Source organism: Natator depressus, chromosome 20 (genome assembly GCF_965152275.1).
Source record: "Natator depressus isolate rNatDep1 chromosome 20, rNatDep2.hap1, whole genome shotgun sequence".
Taxonomy (NCBI): Eukaryota; Metazoa; Chordata; order Testudines; family Cheloniidae; genus Natator; species Natator depressus.
In genome coordinates this window covers 18,832,307-18,854,907 of record NC_134253.1, presented here as the reverse complement: position 1 = coordinate 18,854,907, position 22,601 = coordinate 18,832,307, and the positions used below count along the sequence as shown (strand labels likewise).

Here is a 22,601-nt window from a genome sequence, read left to right as displayed (position 1 = left end):
TTGATTTGGTGATCTCTGGTTCTTGTGTTATGAGAAGCAGAAATAGCACTTCCTTATTTAGTTTCTCCACACCAGTCATGATTTTATAGACCTCAATCATATCCCCCCTTAGTCGTTTCTTTTCCATGCTGAAAAGTCCGAGTCTTCTCTCTCCTTATAAGGAAGCTGTTCCATACCCCTAATCATTTTTGTTGCCCCTTTCTGTATCTTTTCCATTTTCAATATATCTTTTTGAGATGGGGCAACCACATCTGCACACAGTATTCAAGATATGGATGTAGTGTGGATTTATATAGCGGCAATATGATATTAATTCTGTTAATGTTGCATTTGTTTAATCACTATAGAGTGCCTAGCACAACAGATCTTTGTCCATGACTAGGGCTCCTGGGCACTATGCTAATACAAATAAATAATAACAATGATGATGCAGAATAGACCTGAGCTCTCCCTCCTGTAGCTGGGCTGGCTCTGCTGAGTTAAAACGAGCAAAATGCAACAAATCCTCCCCCTTCTCATTTTTGTCACTACCATCACAGCTCTGATTCCAACACACACACACACACACACACACACACACACACACACACACAGGCCAGCTAAGGAGATGCCATTTTTAGCCAGTCACGTTTCAGAGCAAAAGCACATCATGGTACTGAAGTGACAACTTCCAGAGGCCCCAGCATGGGCCGGGCAGCTTAGTCTAAGCAGGGCAGCCCATACTCATGAGCAGACACCCCTCCCTACTTGCCCACACTCCCAGCATACATAGGGTTGCCAGGTGTCTGGTTTTTGACTGGAACGCCCAGTTGGAAAGGGACCCTGAAAAGGGTCCCGTTAAAAGTCCGGTCGGCGGTGCTGCAGGGCTAAGGCAGGCTGGTCCCAACCTGTCCTGGCACTGCGTTGCGCCCCAGAAGCGGCCAGCAGGTCCAGCTCCTAGGCGCGGGAGCCATGGGGCTCTGTGTGCTGCCCCCACCCTGAGCACCAGCTCCACACTCCCATTGGTTGGGAACTGCAGCCAATGGGAGCGGGCGGTGGGGGGGGGTGTCAGTGCTTGTGGGTGAGAGCAGCGCACCGAGCCTCCTGGCCCCCAGCCTAGGAGCTGGACCTGCTGCTGGCCACTTCCAAGTCAAGCGCAGAGCCAGGACAGGCAGGGAGCCTGCCTTAGCCCCGCTGACTGAGGTAAGCATGTGCCCCAACCCCCTGCTCCAGCCCTGAGCCACTCCCCCAAACCCAGAGCTCCGTCCTGCACCCCCAGCCCCACCCCAGAGCCTGCACCGCCAGCTGGAGTCCATACCCAATCCTGCACCCCAACCCCCTGCCTCAACCCACAGCCCCCTCCCGTACTCTGAATTCCTCAGCCCCAGCCTGGAGCCCCTCCTGCACCCCAAACCCCTCATCCCCGGCCACACCCCAGAGACTTCAGCCCCAGCCCCAGCCCCAGCCCTCACTCTCTCCCACACCCCAACCCCTTGCCTGAACCCACAGCCTCCTCCCACACTCTGAATCCCTCGGCCTCACCCCCCAGCCCGGAGCCCCCTCCTACAGCCCAAACCCCTCATCCCTAGCCCCACCCCAGAGCCCGCACTCCAGCTGGAACCCTCACCTCCTCCCGCACTCCAGCTCCCTGCCCCAGCCCAGAGCTCCCTCCTGCCTGAACCCCTCATTTCTGGCCCCACCCCAGAGTCTGCACCCCCAGTTAGAGCCCTCACCCCTCCCATACTCCAATCCCCTGCCCCAGCCCAGTGAAAGTGATTGAGGGCAGGGGAGAGCGAGCCACCGAGGGAGGGGGAATGTAGCGAGAGGGGGGCAGGGGCAGGCGCAGGGGCAGGGTGTTTGGTTTTGTGCAATTAGAAAGTTGGTAACCCTAAGCATAAACAGCTCCCAGACCCTCAAGCTGCACTCCCAGAGTGCACTGCTCCCCTCTCAGCTGATGTCCCAGCCTGCACCGCTCCACCTCGGACCCACGTTCCCAGCATGCACTGCTCCTGCCCCTCACCTGCTGTCCCAGCCTGCACCGCTCCACCTCGGACCCACGTTCCCAGCATGCACTGCTCCTGCCCCTCACCTGCTGTCCCAGCCTGCACCGCTCCACCTCTGACCCACGTTCCCAGCATGCACTGCTCTACCATCCAGGCTGCGCTCCATCCCCTGCCACCACTGCTGTCCCAGCCTGCACCATGGCCCCTTAGCCGCACTCCCCCATTCGCCCCGCCCTCCCAACACGGCCTGCTCCAATCCAAGCCCGACCCTGGGGGGCGCCAGCTAACCCCTGCGCCGAGTGCCCAGGCCCCTCCCGCCCCGCCCCTTCCGCGGGCGGGCTGACTTGAGCAGCCTCGCTGGGGTGCCCGAGGGGAGGGGGCGGTTGGAGCCTCGCTGGGGTGCCCGAGGGGAGGGGAGGGGAGGGGGCGTGAGCACCTCGCTGTGGTCTCACGGCGCAGGACAAGGGAGCTTCGCGGTGCCTGCTCCGGAGCTCCAGGAGCCGCCTTCGCACTGAGACCACGCGCCCCTGGTTCGGCGCAAAGTCTGCTGGGTAACGCCTCCTGCCGGGTTCCCCTCCCCTCCCCCGGGCCGGTAACCTATTCCCTCTTCCCTCCCCCCGGCCGGGTAGCCCTTCCCCCTCCCCTCCTTGTCCCTCCCCCTCCCCCCAGCCGGGTAGCCCTTCCCCCTCCCTCCCCCTTCCCCTTTCCCCGGCTGGGCCGGCGGGGTAGCAAACATATTTTCTGATGAGCAACCAAATCTGAGATTCAGGTTGTCTCTAGACTGTGCAGTCCTTTAAATTCTCTCTTATTTAGACTTATAATCTTGGGGGGAAGGATTTTTTTTAGAGGACTGATGCATTCAAATTGTATGAATTGCAGTGAAGACAGGAGAGAATCTAACTCTTTGTGTTGTTTGTGTTGTTTGTTTGTTTTAACTAAAACATCAGGAACCAAGTTCTTCATACAGATCATGAGCCACAAGGTAGGTGTAAAAGTGTTGACCTCTCAGGAAGGTGGAGGGGCTCAGGATGGAGTATTACTTTAAGTGTGTATAAGAAAAGATAACTGAGCTCCCCAAATACATGGCTTAATTTTTCTTGGGAACTGGTTCTTTGAATCCTCTTAAATGTATTGGGAAAAGAGGATGTTTCTGACAAAAATCTGTGGATTTTAGCATCTTGGAGGAAACCTTTTCTCTGTGGAGCACAAGAATACGTGGTTCCCGGTACCCTACATTATACGTGGGCCCCCAAGAATAAGCTTGTATCCTATGCCTGCACAGCGTAGTTGTAAAGTCTACCACTTGCTGTAGTGCAGTTGATCTTTGACACTTAATAGCTGTGATGGATAAATTGAAATGACTTTAAAGTTATTTCCAGTGCCTGGAAGTTGAAGCTAGAAAAATGCAGAATGGAAATAAGGTTTATTTTTAACAGTGAGGATAATTAACCATTGGAAAAATTACCAACTGTTGTAGATTCTCCATCAAATTTTCAAAAGACATCCAATTTTGATTTCAAAAAGATCTGCTCTAGGTCAAATGGGAATTAATTCCTGGCAGTCCTATGCCTTGTGTTCTACAGAAGGTCAGCCTAGATCAGTAGTTTTCAACTTTTTTTCATTTGAGGACTCCTAAAAAATTTTGAATGGAGGAGCAGGACCCCTTTGGAAATCCTAGACATAATCTGTGAACCCCCAGGGGTCTGCCAGTGGCAGGTTAAAAACCACTCCTAGATTATCATAATTCTCTTCTGGCCTTAGAAATCTGTGAATCTCCTCATTTTTCGTCTGTAGGGTTGATATTTTTAGGAGGAGAGTGACACTCAGAGACTGGCTCAAAGCGTCCTCCAACAAAGCTTCAGTTCTTTCAGCATCAGTCAAATGGATTTAGAAGGCAACTATGGTAAGTGTTTCTTTGCTGGCTTCTAATATTCATGCAGGGAACTGGCCTAGATGACCTCTCGAGGTCCCTTCCAGTCCTGCAATTCTCTGTTTCTATTCATGGTTCCTGCAAAGATACAGTGAGAGATCGCTTCGATCTTTGAAAGTATCTTAAACTTGGTTAAAGGAGGGAGTGGAGTAACTTTCCGCTATAGGCATTAAGTTTGGTGAATATATGCTTCTGTGTATTAGAGCAGCAGTTCACAACTTCTTTCATTCTGGGACCCAAAACCAGGTGCAGCGGTGGTCTTGCAATTCAAAACCACACAAACGTTAGAGGCAATAAAGGATGATGTGGGTCAATATCACAGCAAGAAACAATACCTAGGTTTTTCAAGGTGGGTGTGAGACCGGCTGGGTAATATGTAGTTGTTGGGTCGGGGCCTGGGTGTTCTGAGACAAATGCTTCTAGGCAGTGTATTGGGTGCAGATACTCTACATCATGCCCCAACCTTTGTGAGCCAGGAAGGCTGGAGTGGGGGCGTAACTCAGCTGTGTGTGGTTCGTTTTATTAATTTAGTGTATGCAATCCGGCCAAGCCGCAGCGTTCTTATCAGTGATGTTCAAGGCATGAAGAGCTCCAGGAAGTTGCCATTTTGCAGTCCTCCACAGTGTGCATCATGGTTTGTGAGTTCCCACACTGACCTAGTGGACTATGTCCCCCAGCTGCAGCATGTCTGTGGTCTGGAGAAATGGATGATCCAACTAGCAGATCAAATTTGCTGTGTGGGGTACAAACTGGTTATAAAGCTACAGTCATGTCTTGTGCAGCCAGGGCCTAAATCAATTTCCTGGGGATCATCCCAGTGAAGTGACGGTTCTTATTAAGGCCCTGTCCTTGCCATAATTCATAATAGACTTTATTCCCAGTGGCTGGCTCCAAAATGCGTTTTGCTCCAGACGCAACATGGTTAATATCCTGTTAGTACTAGGGCTGTCAAGCAATTGAAAAATGTAATCGCGCACTTAAAAATAATAGAATACCATTTAAACATTTGTGGATGTTTTCTACATTTTCAAATATATTTATTTCAATTACAACACAGAATACAGAGTGTACAGTGCTCACTTATATTTATTTTTCATTACAAATATTTATACTGTACAAAAAAACAAAAGAAATAGTGTTTTTCACTTGACCTAATACAAGTAATATAGTGCAATCTCTTTATCATGAAAGTTGAACTCGCAAATGTAGAATTATGTACAAAAAAAATTGTTTTGTTTGAGAATGCAATGTAAAACTTTAGAGCCTACAAGTACACTCAGTCTTGCTTCTTGTTCAGCCAATTGCTAAGACAAACAAGTTTGTTTACATTTGCAGGAGAAAATGTGTCCACGCTGATGAGTTCTGCTCAATAACGATCCAAAGCAGTGTGGCCCACACATGTTCACTTTCATCATCTGAGTTAGATGCCACCAGCAGAAGGCTGATTTTTCTCTTTTGGTGGTTTAGATCTGTAGTTTCCACATTGGAGTATTGCTCTTTTAAGACTTCTGAAAGCATGCTCCACACCTCGTCCCTCTCAGATTTTGGAAGGCACTTCAGATTCTTAAACCTTGGGTCGAGTATTGTAGCTATCTTTAGAAATCTCAGATTGGTACCTTCTTTGTGTTTGGTCATATCTGCAGTGAAAGTGTTCTTAAAATGAACATCATTTGCTGGGTATTCATCTGCGACTGCTATAACAGAAAATCTGTGGCAGCATGCGGGTGAAACAGTGCAGGGGGCGCACCGCTCTCCCCCAAGGAATTCAGTCACATGTTATTTAACCCATTATTTTTTTAACAAGTGTCATCCTCATGGAAGCATGTCCTCTGGAACAGTGGCCGAGGCATGAAGGGGCATACGAATGTTCAGCACCTCTGGCATGTAAACACCTTGCAATGCCGGCTACAAAAGTGCCATACAAACGCCTGTTCTCACTTTCAGGTGACATTGTGAATAAGAAGTGGGCAGCATATCTCCCATAAATGTCAACAGACTTGTTTCTCTCAGTGACTGACTGAACAAGAGGTAGGAGTGAGGAGACTTGTAAGGTCTAAAGTTTTACATTGGGTTTGTTTTTGGGTGCAGTTATGTAACAGAAAAATCTATATTTGTAAGTTGCACTTTCACAATAAAGAGATTGCACGTCAGTACTTGTATGAGGTGAATTGAAAAATGAGATTTCTTTTGTTTATCATTTTTACAGTGCAAATATTTGTAATAAATAGAATAGAGTGAGCACTGTACATTTTGTATTCTGTGTTGTAATTGAAATCAATATATTTGAAAATGTGGAATACACCCGAAAATGTTTAATACACACACACACAATAGAATACCAATTGAAATGTAACTGTGCGATTCATTTTTTAAAAAAAATTTTTTTTGAGTTAATCGCGTGAGTTAACTGTGATTAATCGACAGACCTAATTAGTACCATGGTCAGGTAAGGGTGCTGCCCTCTCCAGAGGCCTAGCCAGGTATATGGTGTTGGTTTGAGGCATTGGGGACTTTTTTCCCCCCATAGTAGTAGTTCATGGATGCACGGGCTTGGTGCTCTGGAACCATTGAATGAAGTTCAGGGCTTGTCTACGCTTCCGCTTAAGTTGATGTAACTTGTGTCAGTCACGGATATGAAAAAGCCACCCCCCTGAGCTGTCCGCACCGGCACTAAGTCAGTGGGACACACTCTCATTCTGTCATAGCTTCCACCTTTCACTGAGGTGGAGTAATTATGCTGACAGGAAAGCGCTCTCTGGTCTTCATAGTGCGTTTACACTACTGCCCTACATTAGCGCAGCTGCAGTGAGTCTGGTGAAGACTAGCCCCCAGACCAGGACCCTCTTCCAGTGTGACTGCCCCTTGGGGCACACTCTCACTAGGACAAGCCTCCTGGGCTTCAGCTCCTCCTTGGTCTGACCTCGGAGCATTCAGCATCCCTGTCGCACACCATAAGCTCCCTGCAGTGAGCCACCTGAATAGGACACCTGGGGAAACCTTACACGCCCTCCAAAGGGGCCATGCACCCCCGACTTCAGCAGTCAGGAGTGACTCTCAGCCAGCGGTGTAAAACAGAAGGGTTTATTAGTCGTCTGGAACACAGCATAGAGCAGAATCTATTTAGCACAGAAAGCAGGAAGTTACAGCAAAGTTCAACTTGAGGAGCCCCAGAGCCATGGGTCTCTCCTCCTGAGTCCCAAACCAGGAGTCTGACCAGCCTCCAGCAGCCCACCTACAGTCACACCCAGTTGCCCCTCCTCCATCTTGTATGCTGTTCCCCAGGCAAACCGGTCACCTGGCCTCCACCTCCCTTTGTTCTCCAATTCCTCCAACTGGCTCGTGCAGAGGATGGGGCCCAGCAATCAGTTGCCAGGATACAACTATTGTCTGGGCCCAGGGAGCTAGACGGCACTTGCACCTTCCCTCTCGGGGTATCTGCAAAGGTCCCACACCCTTCTCCCCCCACCTAGATACTTGTGCAACGCATAGGGAAAACTGAGGCGCGCACAGTATTCATACAAACACTAGGACACTTTCCACTTAGGACAAATGGCTACTTGTGACGAAGTACCTGTGTCAGTCTTTCTCAATGGCCTGTCCCTCAGATCTCCCTGACACTGTTTAGAAAGGCTGCAAGCTTTGGATTCACCAAGGGCAAGTGATGCCTGACCAACCTGATTGCCTTCCGTGATGAGATAACTGGCTCTGTGGATATGGGGAAAGCAGTGCATGTGATATATCTTGACTTTAGCAAAACTTTTGATACGGTCTCCCACAATATTGTTGCCAGCAAGTTAAAGTAGCGTGGATTGGATGAATGGACTATAAGGTGGATAGAAAGCTGGCTAGATTGTCGGGCTCAACGGGTAGTGATCAATGGCTCCATGTCTAGTTGGCAGTTGGTATCATTCGGAGTGCCCCAGGGATCAGTCCTGGGGCTGGTTTTGTTCAACATCTTTATTAATGATCTGGATGATGGGATTAATTGCATCCTCAGCAAGTTTGCAGATGACACTAAACTGGGAGGAGAAGTAGATACGCTGGAAGGTAGGGAAGGGTCCAGAGTGACCTAGACAAATTGGAGGATTGGGCCAAGAGAAACCTGATAAGGTTCAACAAGGACAAGTGCAGAACTCTGCACTTGGGAAGGAAGGAAGGAAATCCCATGCACTGCTACAGTGTAGAAAAGGACCTGAGGATTAGAGTGGATGAGAAGCTGGATATGAGTCAGCAGTGTGCCCTTGTTGTCAAGAAGGCCAATGGTATATTGGGCTGTATTAGTAGGAGCATTGCCAGCAGATCGAGGGAAGTGGTTATTCCCCTCCATTTGGCACTGGTGAGGCCACACCTGGAGCGTTGCGTCCAGTTTTGGTCCCCCCACTACAGAAGGGATGTGGACAAATTGGAGGGAGTCCAGCGGAGGGCAACAAAAATTATTAAGGAGCTGGGGCACATGACTTACAAGGAGAGGCTGAGGGAACTGGGGTTATTTAGTCTGCAGAAGTGAAGAGTGAGGGGGAATTTGATAGCAGTCTTTAACTACCTGAAGGGGGGTTCCAAAGAGGATAGAGCAAAGCTGTTTTCAGTGGTGGCAGATGACAGAACAAGAAACAATGGTCTCAAGTTGCAGTGAGGGAGGTCTAGGTTGGATATTAGGAAACACTATTTCACTAGGAGGGTGGTGAAGCACTGGAATGGGTTACCTAGGGAGATGGTGGAAACTCCATCCTTAGAGGTTTTCAAGGCCCAGCTAGAGAAAGCCTTGGCTTGGATGATTTAGTTGGTGTTGGTCTTGCTTTGAGCAGGGGGTTGGACTAGATGACCTCCTGAGGTCCCTTCCAACCCTGATATTCTATGATTCTAAGCTGGTCCCTGGTATCAAAAAGGTTGAAAAACACTGATCTTTGTAATCAGTCTGCCCCGTCCCCCTTACTTCCAGCTATCTAGAAAACCTCCCACAGTCCATTGGCCCATGTTCCTTTCTGTGCATGCCCTCTGTACTCTGATACAAACGTGGATAAATAGCATGGAAGGTGTGAGGGGAGACACATTTGTGATGGCAAGAAAGCTGCTGCATGGACACAAACTGAATCCTGAAGAAGAGGTCTATGTATGCTTGAAAGCTTGTGTGTCTCACTATCAGAAGTTGGTCCTCCCCTACCTTGTCCCTTCTGTGTAACTGTTAAGTGATTAAGGTGATTCATGCCTGTCTCTGGGTCATAGTATGGACTAGGAGGGAACATTTTCAAAAAGTGCCTGTGACTTAGGCCCTCACTATGTTCAGTGAGTGTTGGGCTCTTAAGCACCTGCCAACCTCTGCACTTTACAGGGCCAAGTGCACTGTAGTGCAAATTGCATCCTTTACTCCAGACATGTTTGTTTTAGTTTGATTTTTTTCTTAATCCAGCAGAGATGGCCTTGGAGTCTGAAGGTAAATGCAAAAGGATTTACTTCAGAGTGCCGTGCTTCTGCCAATCCTTAGCATGTCACTACTGTACAACTAGCTAATTTGGTAGCTTCAAGGGTTTTTATAGTAATGTTTATTTCCAGCTCACTGTTCTGCATAAGTATAGTCATTAATATGTACTGGCCACTCTGCACTACTGATTGCGCTTTCCTCATTTTTAATTGAATATTCCACTCACCCAAAATCCGAAGTGAATTTGGTTGGGTACACACAGCGAGTGCCAACTTAGCAGTTTAGCATTTTTGTCTCGGCTATTAAAAATTGATGGCTTAACCCCGTTAGAGGGCAGCTCCAGTACCTAGTATGCTTCCACTCTTGTTAATTGTGTTGATGATGAACTTAAATCTTGTTTTACAGAATGTTTTTTCTTTTGTCTTTTTATTCCTTCTCTTCCAGTTGATGCTTTGGATCCAGAGAGGTTAATACAATGTCCCTACGATAATGATCATCAAATCAGGGCCTGTCGGTTTCCCTATCATCTTATAAAGTGCAGGAAGGTAGGATGGGATGTTAAGGTCTCTAATGCACTTGGGAAATCATATTTTTGCAAATGCTAATGCATGGTGAGCTCAGTATGCTGTGCTGCCTTTTGCTAGAAGGATGCATTCACTTGCTATTAGGCTGGAAGAAGCCGTCTTTATTTCATATTTATATCGCTCCTCCATTTACCACTTCGTAAAAGCATCCAGTTCATATTTAGTAATGCCCTTCGGATCAGTGCATTTACCCTGAAGAAAGGCGAAACAGGTTCTTCAGAATACCTAGCTCAGTGATGGGATCCTATTCTCTTCCAACAGTTCACTCATGGGACCAGGCTATTTACTTCCCACTCAGGCCATGGAGCAAATGCAGCCAGTGTTATATGGATGCCTTCTGGCTGGCCAAAGCAGAAGTGATCTGATGTTGCAGTTAATTCTTTACTTTGCAATCAGAGCAGGAGAGCTGCTAAGCCATCTTTTTTTTTATATTGCTAATAACTCTATTCAGTGTACATCTGTCTGCAAGTCCCTCTTCGCAGTCTTCTATCCTGGGCGAGAATGCTGTATATTTAAGAGGAGAATCTGCTCCTTTCTTTTGTCCTCTCAGTCTAGTATCTTATTTTAAGCTCTCCAGTGCTAGTGTATATTAGTTGTACTGGTATAAGCGCACTTATACCGGTATAACTGCATCCACGTGTAAAGATGATGTCCTGGTCTGATTGTATTGGTTAGGAATCACGCCCCTAGCCAACATAGCTCTAGTAATATAAAAGCCATGCAGAGCAAGCCTGAGCAGTGGGTTCTTCCTCTTTGTATTCTTGCTCTTTTCTAAGGGTAAAGGCTCTTCATTCAGTGGGGGCCAGTAGTGCTCTTTTATGTCCACACTAGTTTACCTATACTGGCAAAATGCTCCCAATATAGATGTGGCCTCAGCTGGAACATTGAGTAACTTCCCTCCTGTTTCAGGAGGGTTAAATTAACTGCAAAGACTTAAGCTCTAGCGCAGGCAGAGACTTATCATAGAATATCGGGGTTGGAAGGGACCTCAGGAGGTCATTTAGACCAACCCCCTGCTCAAAGCAGGACCAATCCCCAACTAAATCATCCCAGCCAGGGCTTTGTCAAGCCTGATCTTAAAAACTTCTCAGGAAGGAGATTCCACCACCTCCCTAGGTAACCCATTCCAGTGCTTCACCACCTTCCTAGTGAAAAAGTTTTTCCTAATATCCAACCTAAACCTCCCCCACTGCGACTTGAGACCATTACTCCTCGTTCGGTCATCTGGTACCACTGAGAACAGTCTATATCCATCCTCTTTGGAACCCCCTTTCAGGTATTGGAAAGCAGCTATCAAATCCCCCCCTCCTTCTTCTCTTCTGCAGACTAAACGATCCCTGTTCCCTCAGTTTCTCCTCATAAGTCATGTGTTCCAGTCCCCTAATCATTCTTGTTGCCCTCCGCTGGACGTTTTCCAATTTTTTCACATCCTTCTTGTAGAGTGGGGCCCAAAACTGGACACAGTACTCCAGATGAGGCATCGCCAATGTCGAGTAGAGGGCAACGATCACGTCCCTAGCTCTGCTGGCAATGCCCCTACTTATACATCCCAAAATGCCATTGGCCTTCTTGGCAACAAGGGCACACTGTTGACTCATATCCAGCTTCTCGTCCACTGTCACCCCTAGGTCCTTTTCTACAGAACTGTTGCCGAGCCATTCGGTCCCTAGTCTGTAGCGGTGCATGGGATTCTTCGCTCCGAAGTGCAGGACTCTGCACTTGTCCCTGTTGAACCTCATCAGATTTCTTTTGGCACAATCCTGCAACTTGTCTAGGTCCCTCTGTATTCTATCCCTACCCTCCAGTGTATCTACCTCTCCTCCCAGTTTAGTGTCATCTGCAAACTTGCTGAGGGTGCAATCCACGCCATCCTCCAGATTATTTATGAAGACATTGAACAAAACCGGCCCCAGGACCGACCCTTGGGGCACTCCACTTGATACCGGCTGCCAGCTAGACATGGAGCCATTGATCGCTACCCGTTGAGCCCGACAATCTAACCAGCTTTCTATCCACCTTATAGTTCATTCATCCAGTCCATACTTCTTTAACTTGCTGGCAAGAATACTGTGGGAGACCATGTCAAAAGCTTTGCTAAAGTCAAGGAATAACATGTCCACTGCTTTCCTTTCATCCACAGAACCAGTTTTCTCGTCATAGAAGGCAATTAGATTAGTCAGGCATGACTTGCCCTGGGTGACTCCATGCTGACTGTTCCTGATCACTTTCCTCTCCTCTAAGTGCTTCGGAATTGATTCCTTGAGGACCTGCTCCACGATTTTTCCAGGGACTGAGGTGAGGCTGACTGGCCTGTAGTTCCCTGGATCCTCCTTCTTTCCTTTTTTAAAGATGGGCACTACATTAGCCTTTTTCCAGTCATCCGGGACCTCCCCCGATCACCATGAGTTTTCAAAGAGAATGGCCAGTGGCTCTGCAGTCGTATCCGCCAACTCCTTTAGGACTCTCGGATGCAGCACATCCAGCCCCATGGACTTGTGCTCGTCCAGCTTTTCTAAATAGTCCCGAACCACTTCTTTCTCCACAGAGGGCTGGTCACCTCCTCCGCACGCTGTGCTGCCCAGTGCAGTAGTCTGGGAGCTGACCTTGTTCATGAAGACAGAGGCAAAAAAAGTACATTAGCTTTTTCCACATCCTCTGTCACTAGGTTGCCTCCATCATTCACACTTTCCTTGACTTTCTTCTTGTTCTCTAGTTTGTCGCTTACTTAATTTAAAAATAAAGTGGCTGAATTATTTAGGGTTTCAAAGCACTTACTCCCCAGGTCGGCTTCTTAGGGCAATTTCATCTGTGCATTGAACCATGCCAGTGCTGACACTGCAACAGTTTCACTGTGCTTGTTCTGGGGCTGATCTTCAGCCAGATAAATTCAGGGCGTAGTTTAAATGTAAAAATAAACAAACATAGGCTGTAGCATAAAGGATGCGTATGCTTTGCTGTTTTTCCACTGCTTTTGTGCTCAGGACCTGAACTAAGTTTGACTTTCCTTGTTTTAATTTTTTCAACCTATTTCAGGATGCAGATTGCACAAACCCTTCACTAGTGATTAGAAAACACAAGGGTTTGGGTGAATTCAGTGAGATAGCACATGCTTTTTCTGTTTCTCTAGAACCACCCTGAAATTGCAAAGCAGCTAGACACATGCCCCTTTAATGCCCGCCATCAGGTTCCCCGAGCTGAGATCAGCCATCATATATCAAGCTGTGATGACAAAAGCTGCATTGAGGAAGACATTGGTGAGAAAATAGTAGACTCCTTTGGCTCTGTAAACTCACTTTGGGAACTCTTGGGCTAACGGAGTTCTAACGTAACTTTTGCTGTTAATGTTAGATTGTTTTAATGCTCTATTATTCCATAAGCAAACCTTTACCTGTAGTGCTTCATGATCCTGAAGTAGCAGGAGTCCTTGAAGGCTTGAGTTTCATTCATTCTGTGTCCATGGAAATTCTCCTAAGCATCTGAGAGGCAACTGGCTTGCATTACATGTGTTATCTGCCAGAGATTTTAGCATTAAAATGGGAATTGTGCATTATGCCATAAACTGTGTGTGTTGAATGAGATCTAGTTGGGAATCTGGATGGCTTAGAGAGGAAAGATAGTGGCCATGAGAGAGGTGGGTCTCCAGTGCAGATCTGACCTGATAGTGACCAAAAATCTTTATAGCCTGTCTAGTGGCATATGTGAAATAAATTGGTCTCAGTCCAGTTCTTAATGGACAAGTGTCTAGATCATAACAATCCTCCCTTCTGTTACATCCTACTTGACTATCTTAGCAGAAAAGCCATTACTGAGCCAGGGAGGCTGAATAACTTTCCCAACAGGAGTTGGGTTCCTCCAGTTCAGAGTGGGGCAAGTTGGGGAGGGGAGTATGGAGAAGCTTCCCTACCACTGCCCATGCTGTCTGCTCTGTGATGAGGAGTTCACTATCCAGGTCTGTCAGCCCAGCACCTAAATCACTTGGTTATGTGGGTCGTGTTCCAGTTCTTCCCCCCACTGATATCTATACGGCTATGACTACACTGGAAAACATACCTATTCTCTGGCAAATGTAGAGTTGTACTGAAGATAGCAATGATGTGCATGTTAATGTAGACAGGGCTTAGAGCATGACAGTAGTGAAAAAACCCTGAGAAGATTTTTGTGACATGACAGTAGAAACACACCTGAACCCTCTCCCAATTCGTATGTTGGAGCAGCTGCACCATTGCTGAAAGATGTGTGCAGAATTGTTTAGCTTTAGAAAAGGCCTAAAACAGGCATTGGCAAATGGGGGCCACATCCACCCTGCCAGATCATTTGATTTGGCTTGCCAAACATTCGGTGTTGTAGCAAACCTTTCTGAGTTAGACAATATATAGCCTCTTAAGGTATGGCCCACCAAAGGGTTCTCATGGATTTTGTATCCCTTTGCTACCTTCAAAATGCCCATCCCTGGCCTAAGAGTTTTGCTCCTAAGACTAGGGGAGTACCTGATCAGCTTCCAGTGTATGCTGTTCCTCTCCAAGGCCTAGAGCTATTCTACAGCTAGGTCAAAAAATGATTAATGTACCTAAAATAGGATTTTATTTTATCCAAAAAGATTTTCTCACTAAGACTCTTCTTTGCTTTAAGTGAGTCAGTCAAATAACTGCCAGGGAGAGAAGATGAACATTGTCAGCATGTGGCAGCCGCCCCCATGTGACGAAGATTGGGATAGAGGTAAGGAAGTAGGCTGAGGACACGGGCTGTCAGCGCCTGCTATTCCCTTCTTCTTGTCCCCAAAGAAGTCACATGGACTAGGAGAGAGAGGTCCCATAGATCCTTCTGCACAGATCATGTGTTGGGACACCCAATTATACTGTCCCTGAACAAATTAAGTTCCCCTGCTTCACAGGCTCTTCCACATGCCTTCTATTCTTTACAGAACTTCTGTTGTTTTCCATATAGTCTGTTGCACCATCTGTGCTTTGATGAAAATGGAAATTGATGATAACCTTTACACTTTATATTTCTCAGTTAAATGTCTGCTCTGCTGTCACTTATGCCAAGCCTTAGAAAATTCTCATTCCGTTTTGTAAACCTAGCAACGTCTCTGTCGTATTTCTTATTTGATGTTGCTATGACGCTTGCAGAAGTTACTCGGTACTGAGCCACAGTGATGTCTGTTTCCTTTTGGCAGATCTACAGGAGCAATCAAATTCTACTTTCGTTTGGGGCACGTTCAGTAGTGGCGTAAACAACAGGTAGCAAAAGGTGTATTTCTTGTGACAGTGCTTTCCATAAATGATGTGCTTTCAGACTACTTTGAACTCTTGCTGCTGTGTTGTTGGGAAGATGCAATTTACTTTATGAATCCTATTTTTGGGGTGATGGTGGGGGCGTTCCCACTGGCATGACTCAACAGTCCTGTGCCCCTGGGTCAATGTTTCCTGTCTCCTTTTAGTGGCAGATCCATATGAGAGTATAAGAACATACTGTTGCTACCAGATAATGGTTACTCCTCTAGTTCTACTGTAGTACTCTTAGTGCTGATGGTCGTGGGTTCAATCCCCACTGGTTCTGTATTTGTGGGGGGGGGGGGTATTAAACACTAAACTGTTACGCTGGGCTTGATAGAAATGCAGACTGATGTCAGCTGTTAAGCAATTTAGGCTTAAACTTCTGACAGCTAATCTAATCTCTCATGGCCTGAGTCAGAAATAATCATTTTGTTGTTTGTGTAATCACAATGCGGGATTGGAAAATGAAGCATAATGTGTCTGGTCATTATCTCTGTCTCACCCCTGAACACCCAAATCATTGTACTGCGCCTTACCTGTCTAATCAGAGGTCATCAACATATGAACTTCTACAGCCTGTAACAGTGACATAGAATTGTAGGGCTGAAGGGACCTCGAGGTTCTCTAGTCCAGTCCCATGCACTCATGGCAGGACTAAGTATTATCTAGACCAGTGGTTTTCAAACTGCGGGTCGTGACCCAGAACTGGGTTGCGGAATGAAGGGCACTGGGTCGCGGCGGCTCTCGTCAGCACTGCTGACTGTTAAAAGTCCCGTCGGTGGTGCTGCCCAGCTAAGGCAGGCTAGTCCCTAGCTGTTCTGACACTGCACTGCGCCCTGGAAGCGGCCAGCAGCAGGTCCAGCTCTTAGGTGGGGGGTGAGCCCCAGGGCTCCATGCGCTGCCCCCGCCCCGACCACCGGCTCTGCACTCCCATTGGCCAGTTCCCGGCCAGTGGGAGCTGGGTGGGGCAGTGCCTGTGGGCGAGAGCCATGCAGAGCTACTTGCACCCCTGCGCCTAGGAGCCAGACATGCTGCTGGCTGCTTCCGGGGTGCAGTGTTGTCCGCGGTGCCAGGAAAGGCAGGAAGCCTGCCTCTGCACCCCAGCTGCACCGCTGACCAGGAGCCTCCCGAGATAACACCACACCCCTGCCCCAGCTCTGAACCCCCCAAACCCAGAGCCCCCTCCTGCAGCCCCAGCCCAGAGCCCTGACCCCCTCCCACACTCTGAGCCCCTCATTCCTGGCCGCAGCCCACACCCCAGACTCCTCATCCCCAGCTCCTTTGGATCGCGGGCATCAACAATTTTTTTTCAACTGCGTCACCAGAAAAAAAGTTTGAAAACCACTGATCTAGACCATCCCTCACAGCTGTCTGTCTAACTTGCTCTTAAAAATCTCCAGTGATGGAGATTCTGCAACCTCCCTAAGCAATTTATTCCAGTGCTCAACCACTTGGACAAAAGGAAAAACTTCCTGTCAAACCTAAACCGCCCTTGCTGAAATTTAAGCCCATTGTTTCTTGTCCTATTCTCAGTGGTTAAAGAGAACAGTTTTTCTCCCTTTTCCTTGTAGCAACCTTTTCTCTACTTGAAAACCGTTATGTCCCTCCTCAGTCTTCTCTTCTCCAGGCTAAACAAACCCAATTTTTTTCAATCTTCCCCCATAGGTCGTGTTTTCTAGACCTTTAATCAGTTTTGTTGCTCTTCTCTGAACTTCCTTCAATTTGTCCACATCTTTCCTGAAATGTGGCACCAATCATTGGACACAATACTCCAGATGACATTTAATCAGCATGGAGTAGAGCAGAAGAATTACTTCTCGCGTCTTGCTTACAACACTCCTGCTAATGCATCTCAGAATGATGTTGACTCCTATTTAGCTTGTGATCCAGTATGACCCTCAGATCCTTTTCTTCAGTACTCCATCCTAGGCAGTCATTTCCCATTTTGTATGTGTGCAACTGATAGTGGAGTACTCTGAATTTGTTCTTATTGAATTTCATCCTGTGACGGGTTCCCCCAGGGGTGCCACCTGGGACTGGGGTTCCACTGAGCCCACTGACTCACCAGCCTGGGCTCCCTCTCAGCACTGTGCTGCTGTCACAGGCTATAGACGGCTCCTGGACCTACATTCCCAGCAGCATTCACACAGGCAGGGACACACCCAGCTGCAGTTTCATGCAGGCTTTGGACAGCCACTGCATGATCCAGCAATAGAGAGGCTACAGCCAAAATAACCCCCAGTCTGGGACCCCAGAGCTGTACCATCCCGCCCTGATCAAAACCCCAATCAGTATGAATTTATTACCCAGTTCGCCATTCCTTCAATGTGGAGAGGACAATGCATACTTGTGTTAACCAGGCTGAGATTTTTCCCCAGACACTTTGGTCACAGGCATACCAGTTTAGATAAAGCAAAAAAGTTTAACTACAAAAGAGAGATTATAAATGATAGAAAACAGACCAAAGCAGATTACCTCGTAAATAAACAGAACTGCAAACTATAAGCCGAAAATACTAGAAAGATTGGATATGAATTAACAAATTCTCACCCTAGGCTGATGATAGTCAGGCTTGCAGATTCTTAAGGGACAAGCTGCATTTGTTTTGCAGCTTGGGATCTCCTACCCTGTTCCAAGACTTTTTCTTTTAGAGCTTCTCTCTGTGGAGTTGTGGGGAAGTGAAGAACAACCAACGATGTCACTCCTTGCCTTATATAGCTTTTTCATATGGCAGGAGCTCTGTTTCAAACTTGGTTCCCAGACCAGTTTGTGGAAAAATTCAGGTACCCCAAATGGAGTCCAGAAGCATGGTCTGGTCACGTGCCCTTGCAGAGTCATAGCAGCCATAACTTACAGAGTGGCCTTCCACAGGAAGGCTAAGCTATTCCACAGTCCATTGTCTTTGTTGATGAGCCATTAGCACTGTTTGGCTTCTTCACTGTTGTACCTGAAAGGCTGGCTGTGGGTGTTTTCCAGAGTAAGCCCCTTTGAAATACAGATACCTAGTCAATATTCATAACTTCAAATACAAAAATGATACATGCATACAAATAGGATAATCATATTCAGCAAATCATAATTTTTCCAATGACACCTTACATGACCGATCTTGTACAAAACATCATAATTATGCCATAATCAATGATCCTAATAATAACACTATGATGAATACGGAGTGTTACACATCCTATTTACTTCAGACCATTTCTCCAGTTTGTCCAGATCATTTTGAATTTTAATCCTATCCCCCAAAGTACTTGTAACCCCTTGCAGCTTGGTATTGTCTGCAAACTTTATAAATGTGCTCTCTATGCCATTATCTAAATTGCTGATGAAGATACTGAACAGAAGCGGACCCAGAACTGATCCCTGTGGGACCCCACTCAATATGCCCTTCCAGCTTGACTGTGAGCCACCTACTCTTTGGGAACGATTTTCCAACCAGTTATTCACCCACCTTGTAGGAGCTCCATCTAGGTTGTATTTCCCTAGTTTGTTTATGAGGAGGTCATGCGAGACCATATCAAAAGCCTTATTAAACTTAAGATACACCACATCTACCATTACCCTCCCCCATCCACAAGGCTTGTTACACTGTCAAAGAAAGCTATTAGGTTGGTTTTGCCACGATTTGTTCTTGGCAAATCCATGCTGACTGTTCCTTATCGCCTTATTATTTTCTAGGATTCGGCAATTTGATTGCTTAATTATTTGCTCCATTATCTTCTCGGGTACTGATGTTAAGCTGACTGGTCTGTAATTCCCCAAGTTGTCCTTATTCCCCTTTTTATAGATTTGGCGCTATATTTGCCCCTTTTCCAGTCCTCTGGAATCTCCTGTCTTCCATGACTTTTCAAAGATAATTGCTTATGGCTCAGATATCTCCTCAGACAGCACCTTGAATATTTTAGGATGTATTTCATCAGGCCCTGCTGACTTGAAGACATCTAACTTGTCTAAGTAATTTTTAACTTGTTCTTTCCCTATTTTAGCCTCTGATCCTATCTCATTTTCACTGGCATTCACTGTTAGACGTCTGCATGAAGTCTGCATGTATAGAGATGACTAGGGCATGTGTGCTGAGATGCCATTTACAGTTGAGGGCAGTGCAATACTGATAATCAAGCTTTAACTCTGGTTTTTCTTGCTGTCTTTGGCTTATTTCTTTCTTGTCTGGATGACTGATTCTGGGGATTTTAGTCAAAGTAGATGGCATCAACATGTTGCACACTTTTCTCTAGCCTTTGCGAGGAGAAGTAACTGTTCTGATTGCATGAAGGTTTGTTTAAATTAACATACTCTGTTGTCTTCAGTTTTAGAAAGATACTTGAATATTTATAGTAAAAGGTACTTGGCTAAAAGAAGTACACATGTGTAGGATAATTCGTATTTGATCTCTTTCAGCCCTGGGTCCAGCGTAGTAATGGAAGAGAAGAGTAACCTAATCTCAGGCATGAGAGCACCTAAGTCCTTACCATATAGCCTATCCTGGAAAAGCAGTAAGTACAACGGCTGGTGGTCTCCTCATGCTGTAAGCTGGAACCTACATGTTAGCTCAAAGTGGAACGGGATAACTTTTCTCTGTATTTTTATTCCGTGTGTCAGCATTCCCCTACATAAACTGAAATGCTTTTATTACCACCATCAGCAAGTGGAGATGGAGAGCTCTGTAACACAATCCTCCCTAGAAGCAGCTGCATTTCTGTAGTGGATGGAGTGTCTTCTGTATCCAGGTTTTATTTTGCTGTAGGTGGCATTGTGTCAAAGGTTGTCAGGCTCCATGTATTGCCCCCATTACTGTAGCATCTGACATTTAAATTGTTCACCGCTCTTGGTTGAACAAAAGTCGAGGCTTACAAACAGGGCTGAGTTTGGCACAGTGGAGCTCAGCACAGTTGTAGCTCTTCGGGTTCAGCTGCTACTGAAGTCAGTGGACGCTGTACACGTGTGCAGCAGCTGTAGCATTTGGTTGGTTTTGCAAAACTTGATTGAAATCTCAGAGCTAGGGTGTGTCTATCCAGGAAAACCTACCAGTGTTACTTCCAAGGGGATGTAATCTAAACGAAAAAGGCCATTGTTTGGAATAAGTGTTCACGTAGGAAGTCACCCACTTAGTGGTGTAGTAATGTGTATTCCTTAGGGAATTCTGCACTAAAAAATTAAACATTCTGCACACAATCTTTTAAAATTCTGTATATTTTATTTGTCAAAATAATAATATAATCACACCAGTTTCAATTATTTTGGTATCTTCTTTCAAACTACCTGTCAGCCAGTATGTCTGTAACAATACAGACAGCAAAAAAGATTCCCCCAGGAGTAGAGAGTCAAAGAAACTCCTACAGCAACCCAGTTCCTGTTTCTCTGTTATGCTTTTGTTGGGCACCTGTCTGAGTGTGTCACACACATCAGCTGGGCCCATCTTTGGGAGAAATCTCTGTCCCTCCAGTCTTAGGCATCCACACCCCCTACCCTCCCAGAGTCCAGCTGTGGGGGACTAAGGGGGTGCCCCAGACACCTGCACCCCCTACCACCCAGAACCCAGGGATCCAGAGGGAGAAACAGCCTGATGCTGGGTCCCAGGCTTGTACAGAGTTTCCTGCATGCCACTTTCTTCCTTCAGGACATGCTGGGAACTGCACCTGCATGGAAAAGTCCAGCTCCCCCTCGCCCTGGCAGTGTCATGTATTTGCAAGCTGGAGAGCCAGGCTCTGCTAGGTCCCGCATCTGCTACTGACAGCCAGCAGCTTTGCAGCACTAATTCTGCTCTGGGGGGAGGGGGGAAATGAAATTATGTGCAAATTCTGCACTGTGTTGTGGCACAAAATTCCCCCTGGAGTAAATGTTGGTAATTTCCCCTATATACAAGCCTGGGTCTGTTCCCAATGGTGTCTATGGATGAGTCTATTGTAGTTGTTGGGGAGTGTGGGCTCAAGACTTGGCATTTTTCTCAGTCATCTGAGTCCATCCCTGATGAGCTGAAATGGCTGTTATCCCTCCCAAAGTCAGATCCTGAGCTTCAGCTCCATGCCTTACTCTGAATGCCCTGTCTCAGCCCTTTGCTGCATGGCTGCCGTGCTTTCCTGTCCACCACATGTCCTGCTAGTGGAGGGGACGTGGATCTCCGATCCGCAGATGTCAGGCTGTGGGGACTGGAAACGGCTCAGAAAAGAGAAGCAAAAATTACCCAGGGTCTGGAATGGCTTCCATACAAGGAGAGACTAAAAAGATGACTAAGCGGGATGTGATAGAGGCCTATAAAATCATGATTGTTGTAGAAAAAGTGAATAGAGAAGCATTATTTACCATTTCACACAATACAAAAACCAGGGGGTCACCTGATCAAATGAATAGGCAGTAGATTTAATACAAACAAAAGGAAGTACTTTTTCACACCGTGCACAACTAACCTGTGGAACTCATTGACATGGGATGTTGTGGTGACCAAAAGTGTAACTGGGCTTAAGCAAGAAGTGGATAAGTTCATGGAGGATAGCTCCATCAATAGCTATTAGCCAAGATGATAAGGGATGTTACCCCATGCTTTAGGTGACTCTAAATCTGTAACTGCTAGAAGCTGGGAGTGGAAGAGAGGGATGGATCACTCCATAATTGCTCTGTTGTGTTTACTCCCCTTGAAGCTCTGGTAGGGGCTACTGTTGGAGACAGGATACTGAGCAAGATGGAATATGATCTGACCCAGTATTGCAGCTCTTATGAGCTCTTGCCACATATGACTCTTCACAAGGTTTTGTTCTTTAAAAACTGATTCAGTTGCCCAGTGTCCCAAGAACCCGATTCCCAAAGCATTGAGTTCAGGGTAACTATTATTAAACAGCCTGGTGGTATTCCATGCCATTTGGATCTTAGGGAGGGAGTTTCATGTACTTACACTATACTTAATTGAAAATCTTTTACCCCTTAAACAGCAACAAGCATTAACTGGAAGGAGGTGTGACCCATTGAGTGTTTTTCTTGGTCCCCTTGTCAAACTGTAGCCGTGATGGACTGGCCATAAAGCTGTCCTGTTCCGGGGATGCCTGTGGCTTGAAAGAAAGCAAGATTTTGCAAGAGAATTCCTTTGAAGTAGCCATTAGTTTAAACATTGGGGAGGATTATGGTCTTTTACTTCTGAGTATATGACAGAGTTTCTGTGATCTGAGCATCTGTTCCCAGTGTGAGCCCCACTTGCTACAGAGACTGTCTCCTTGATCTTGGGCAAGTTACTTAAGCTCCCCGTGCCTCAGTTTCCCCATCTACAGAATGGAGGGATGGTAATACTTACCCTGCAAGTTAAGTATTACTAGTTAGCTGAGAAGATAAACATGCAACTTATAACGCATCCTCAGATGAAAGGTGATGGAGAAGCACAAAATAGCATTTTTGCGGTTTACACTTTGGGTAGGAATT

General features: G+C 46.6%; 1 protein-coding gene across 1 annotated transcript in view; it reads left to right on the top strand.

Annotated features, from left to right (window-relative positions):
• The window catches only part of LOC141975316 (uncharacterized), a 63,686-nt gene extending 41,491 nt beyond the window's left edge, over positions 1–22,195 (top strand). The window contains exons 5-11 of the mRNA XM_074935610.1: positions 3,792–3,885; positions 9,776–9,876; positions 13,043–13,169; positions 14,545–14,631; positions 15,092–15,155; positions 19,596–19,722; positions 22,190–22,195. Of these exons, the coding sequence (XP_074791711.1) occupies positions 3,792–3,885; positions 9,776–9,876; positions 13,043–13,169; positions 14,545–14,631; positions 15,092–15,155; positions 19,596–19,722; positions 22,190–22,195 (606 nt within the window). The remainder of the gene's footprint in view (positions 1–3,791; positions 3,886–9,775; positions 9,877–13,042; positions 13,170–14,544; positions 14,632–15,091; positions 15,156–19,595; positions 19,723–22,189) is intronic.
• Positions 22,196–22,601: the final 406 nt, after the last annotated feature.